Genomic DNA, 5,483 nt, shown 5'->3' with positions numbered 1-5,483 from the left:
TCATTACTGGCACTTGGAGTTCGACTCCTAATCTGGCTTCGTAGCTGCTCTATTAGTTCAGGATTCTGCTGCTGCATCTGCTGAGCGAACTGCTGGCCACTGAAAGAGAACAAGCAACGGCCCTGTTAGGGCTTTCACACAAACACAGTCTGCTGCTAGGAAATTCTTTACAGCCAATTGCCAAAACACCACTCTAACAAGCAGTTCACATCACCAAAAGAGGTAGTACTTCACCCAACGTTTAAGCCTTCAAATTACAGTTCCACTTCTGCTTAGAAAAACCCCAAATCCATTTACCAGCTCCCTACTCACGCTTGTATGAGGCTGGCGAGATCATTCGTGGAGGGGCTGGTGCCTGCTGCTCCCATGGTGTTGTGGCCACCAGAAATCATCCCGGACATGCTGTGGAAGTAACAGTCATTGTTCAGAAAAACCCCCACAGAAATTCTTTAGTTTACACTGGGAGGGGAGTGTCAGCATAATGGGAGCACCTTCTCACACGGATTATGAAGTTATCTGCAAGGGAATCTTCTGCAACAACTTTTCATACATTAACTGCAGAACAGTAACTAATAAACTGCACAATATGTAAGAATATTTATAATAGTGTCAGTTACTGTATTCCCAGAGATTCCCCCTTTGCATGTTACATTTAATTAAAATACTGCCCTTCCTCACACAAGCTATTTGCTTGCTCTTCATCAGAAGAGATCTACCAACAGGACAGCCTAAACACAGATTCACTCATGGTGAACAGCCCAGAACACACAGCCTCTTCCTCTGGAAGTCCTCGGGCTGCACCTGGTGCAGAACCTCAGCTGGCAGCAGCAGTGGAAGGTGCAGGCAGAAGCAAATGGAAATGGTGGCTGATGTTCAGCCCTTTAGCCTAATTATCTCATATGGTAATCAAACGATGAGCTCCACAGGGTCTCCTAACTCACTGCCTACCTGTGCTCTGAAAGGACGGTCAGGAGAGGTACGTGCCTTACGCATTTTCTGACTTTATATTATCTAAGCATCTCACAAGCATTGTGATTTGATCCTCATAACCCTGTAGCACAAAGAGTGGAAATATTCTCATTCTGAGATGGAGCTGTGAAATCCTGTTTCCAGGTCACAAATACTGTGCAGCAGAGCCAAAGTGACCCCGAGCTTCCCAAACCCAGTTCCAGTGCCACAATCTATTCTGTCTCCCTCCCGCAAACATTTATACTAAGAACTCTCTTCAGCACAGTGCAGAGCACTCAAAACGCACACTAGCTCAGGCAGCTGGACTGGTTTAAAGGTTGCAGTCCATTCTTCTGGCCCAGGCACCCTCCCCCTCCCACCAGTTCAGACCTACTGCAAATGCCAAACACACACAGAGCCTCAAATGAGCGATTCAAAGAGGAAATACAAGATGGGATCAAACTTACAGCTGTTGTACTTGTGGATTGTTCATTAGGTTAGATGCCTATTTAAAGAGGGGAGAAAAAAATGACACCCTATTTAGTCAGAAATGACTGGGTAGATATGCAGATGTTGTGCCATTCAACTACAAACAAAGTGAAGGCAGAAATTCTTGGAAACAGATCAATAGGACAAAAATAGCCAAGAGAAGCACAGTGCGACACACAAGACAAGGCTGGTAATGCAGAACAGGCTCCTGTTCCACATCCAGTGTATCGCAAGGAGAAGCCTGTGAAGAAGTCACTGGCTCTTCATTTGAAATCCAAGCACAGTTTCCTCACAGCAACACTGACACCAAGAAATGAAAAGAGAACAAATCTGCTGAAGAGACACAGGAGCTCCCCACGCCGTGTACCGATACATCTCAATGCGAACAGACCAACGCACAGACCAGATACAGCCTGGCTGTGATCCATGTCCAAATTTACCATACTCATGAAGCCGGGGTTGTTCAGCAAGCCAGCTAAATCGAATCCGCCCGGACCTCCAGTCTGTAAGAATAAAGAAACCATATGCAGGTGATGACATCCTCTCACTTCCTGATGCACTCTGCAATGAGCACTAATACTTTACTTCCCAGTGTTGTCAGAATCTGGCCCTTAAACCACAACAAAGGGAAGAGGCTCAGTCCATACCCTTCCTGTGAATTTGGAGCGCCTCGGGGGATCAGGCTCAGTAAGGGCAGATGTCTGTATTACATGACTGAGTGACCATCTCTCTCACCAGCTGAGCCACATTAGTGACACAGCTGCAACCCATCACAACTGCCACGTTAAACACATCCACTTGGTCACCTTTGCACTGCAGAAGTCTTTAGAAAATTAAAATCCTCTTCAAAATGAATAACATTTTCCTGCACAGAGCACCTCAGCAGTGCAGTCACCAGCTTTCTGGCTAGGAAACCTCCAGGTTTCTCAAGAAATCTTTGTAAGAAAAAAAGACACATAAAATGCCCTTTGCGTATTGCTAACAGGGCACTAGAAAAAAAAGCTGGATTTTAGGAGCAGTGACTTTAATTAAGAAAGGCGCTTAAGGCAAAATTGCTGTTTCAAAACACTCCTTTCTCATCAATCTCATTTTCCAGCTCTTTCAAATAAGCCCAAGGTGACTGTGCTCAAGCAGTGAAGACAAATGACCCTCTCTGGATTTTAGTGGAAGTGTTCACAGCAGGACTCATTAACTATCTCCCCTCTGCACACAAGATTTGTGTTCTTAACACAAGCTGGGTCACCAAGGCTCTGCCAGACAGCACCTGTTAGCACTTACAGTGAAGAAGCCTCCTTCTAATCTTACCCACACATAACAAGCATTAGTTTTAGAACTTACTGGACTAGGAGTCTCCTTCATTTTCTGCTCAGCTATTTTAAGGTTTGATTTGTATGTGTCATTGTCTGGATCCAGCTCCAGGGCTTTTTTGTAGTAAACGACAGCTTCCGTATGTTTATTTAAACTGGAGAGGGCCAAGCTATTAGAGTGGAAATAACATAAAAAGGTACAGTGTTAGATAAGCACTTGCAGTCTTCCTCCACCCCAGCAGAGGTAAAACACTAGGTATTTTTGCATGGCATTCCAGGGCAGAAAACCACCGATAGCATCACTGCCACTAGGCAAATTGAGATTAAAATTCTAGCACAAAACCCCTGCTCTTACTTACCCCATTCTGCCATAAGCTTTGCTGTAGTTTGGATCAATGCCTATAGCTCTTTCACAGTCTCTCACTGCTCCAGCATAATTTCCTAGTTTACTGTATGCAGCAGCTCTGGAGGGAATAGAGAAAAATGTGCAGAAAAGACTTATCAGCTTGATCAAGGTCACCCCTGTTCCCTTTCTGTAGTCTCCTGTTGTACAAGGCAAAGTCAAGTGTAAACTTGACAGAAATCCAGGCCATATCTAGGTGAGCATGCTGCTATCCAAACACCCAGCTCCACATTCTGCTCCTACTGCAAATAAATCGAGGCTCTTACTCCTCCTTATGGGCTTTCCAAGAGGAGCGTGGGCTCCGGTGAGGCACGCAAGTATCACCATTGCTAGCTCAGACAATCCCTCGCAGCTTCCCTTATACCCTGAGGTCTTAGTCATAACGCCTGTTTCATCCATTTCCCCACATGCTCCACGTAAGAGGGAAAACTGTTTTTGACGCCATAACATGCTCATTCAAGCCTCAATCTCACAACTCTTACTGACATCAGGGCACCTGCCCAAAACCTCATGGGACTGACCCTCACAGAGCTGAAGCAAAGCTTAGCCAAAAGCACCAGCTGGAGTTCCTTGCCCCAAACAATACCTCACCATGACATCAGCACATAGCCAGCTGTATGTAAGTATTCATGATAAGCAGGTAACTAAAACAAATCCTGATTCAAAGTCTCTTTTTATTTAACAATTGTTTTCCTAACAACTTCCAAACTCTTTTGCTTTGAACTGAAAAATAGGAAATTTGCTTGCATACCCATTTTACACACCCATCAACTTATGTAATTCTCAATAACGAGCCTTCAACTTGTCTCATTTCACTCCTTTGTTTTTATTATCAACACAGCCTTGCAAACCTGGGCTCTCTATCCCACTTAGAGTTCATTGCATGAAAGCAGACAGCATTTCTTGGCATCCTTGTATCTCCTCAAATGCCTGACAGTTTGTTTCCACACCCACACCCTATCTAGAGATGCCAGGGCACAGAGTTGGCAGGAGGCACAGGAAAGCGTGTCACTATGAGCTTAAAGAAACCCACACAAAGAGCAAGCAACAGAACAAGCAGTCTACAGAATTGTAAAAAAGTGATTTTGACCATTCAACAATCTTAAGTATTAGTAAGAACAAAAACACAAGAGTGTGCAAGAGTGGAGAAAGAGATAATCACTACCTGTTGCAAAAATACACAGCATTGGATGGATTTAATTCAATTGCTTTTCCATAGAAAGACACAGCAGCTTCAAAGTTTTCTGCCTTCATTTGTTCATTTCCTAAAGAGATGGCAGAAAGGCTCATTAGCAAGTGGAAAAAAAAAGGACAAACAAAAGCAACAGGCCTGGACCTATGCTCTAAAGAAAACAGAGACCATGAGCTTGCAACTTTTGCAAGTCAAACTGCTCACAAGCATGAGGCACATTCAGCAGCGAGGCAGGGGACCTGTGTCTTGGCAATTCCAGGTTCCCAGATCCTGCAAGCCCCCTCAGCTGTTCTCCCACCTCGGGCACACCTGAGGTCTCCCCAAAGCAGCACCGCAGCCTGAAAAGCACTGCAGTGTCTTGGCTCAAAGCAAGCTCTCCATTGTACTTCAGCACTAATCGTGCCCTCTTGTGCAGCAGAGAAAAGGCAACACACAGGGGAGAGCTCAACAGGAAAGATGCCTTGTTCTACACAGCGTGGGCTTCTCGGGATGCAAACGAAAGTGCTGACCCAGCTGTCTATCTAGGCTCTGTGGCAGCTAAATTATGTCAACCTACACACACTCCTGGAGCACAAGCAGAGAAACAAGCAGAAATGGAAGGGTTGATCCCATGTGCTTTTTTCCCCATTCCAAGCATTCCCCAGGTGCTGAGTGAATTAAGCCTCCCTCCCCATTATCATCTAAACCTCATTATACACCAGCTCCAGAGGAGGTTACCTTCAGTCTTGAGTCTTTCAGCTTCAGCTATGTCATCTTCAGAGGGGGTGATGGGCTCCGAATTTGTTCTGATGTGTTCAGGCTCCTTACAAGGAAAGGGAAAACGCTGCAATAAGGACTCCTGCTGAGATGTACTACACCTCCCCCTTCCCAAGTGCTGGTTTGTCAAGCCCAAAACATTTCACTCCCCCACACCTCCGAGGGGGCAGCTTCACCACAGAAATCAAGCAGAGCTCATTGCTTTGGCTGCTTAAATGGAAACTCAGCACATATTTTAGGGCACTTGCTCACCTTTCCTGCAGCAGCTTCAAATATTTCGGGAAGAGTCTGGGACACAGCTAGGCCTTGGTCTTCCATCGAGACCCCAAATGCTGTCTCCAGGCACTGGATGGCCACTGGACAAGAAGAGCCAAGTAATTAGCTTTCC

At 45.4% G+C, this 5,483-nt stretch overlaps 1 protein-coding gene across 1 annotated transcript in view; it reads right to left on the bottom strand.

Moving 5' to 3' along the window:
* Positions 1-5,483, bottom strand: part of SGTA (small glutamine-rich tetratricopeptide repeat (TPR)-containing, alpha) — a gene marked incomplete at its 3' end in the record, with an annotated part of 6,754 nt that continues 1,271 nt past the window's right edge. Inside the window, exons 2-10 of the mRNA XM_010287507.1 lie at positions 5,348-5,451; positions 5,057-5,141; positions 4,313-4,412; positions 3,104-3,208; positions 2,776-2,914; positions 1,878-1,940; positions 1,416-1,453; positions 313-402; positions 1-99 (exon numbers count right to left, since the gene is read on the bottom strand). Coding sequence (XP_010285809.1) covers positions 1-99; positions 313-402; positions 1,416-1,453; positions 1,878-1,940; positions 2,776-2,914; positions 3,104-3,208; positions 4,313-4,412; positions 5,057-5,141; positions 5,348-5,451 — 823 coding nt within the window. The remainder of the gene's footprint in view (positions 100-312; positions 403-1,415; positions 1,454-1,877; positions 1,941-2,775; positions 2,915-3,103; positions 3,209-4,312; positions 4,413-5,056; positions 5,142-5,347; positions 5,452-5,483) is intronic.

The sequence above is a fragment of the Phaethon lepturus genome, unplaced genomic scaffold (genome assembly GCF_000687285.1).
Source record: "Phaethon lepturus isolate BGI_N335 unplaced genomic scaffold, ASM68728v1 scaffold46425, whole genome shotgun sequence".
In the NCBI taxonomy this organism is placed as follows: Eukaryota; Metazoa; Chordata; class Aves; order Phaethontiformes; family Phaethontidae; genus Phaethon; species Phaethon lepturus.
Note: the sequence above shows the minus strand (reverse complement) of the source record. Positions and strands in the feature narration are given on the sequence as shown.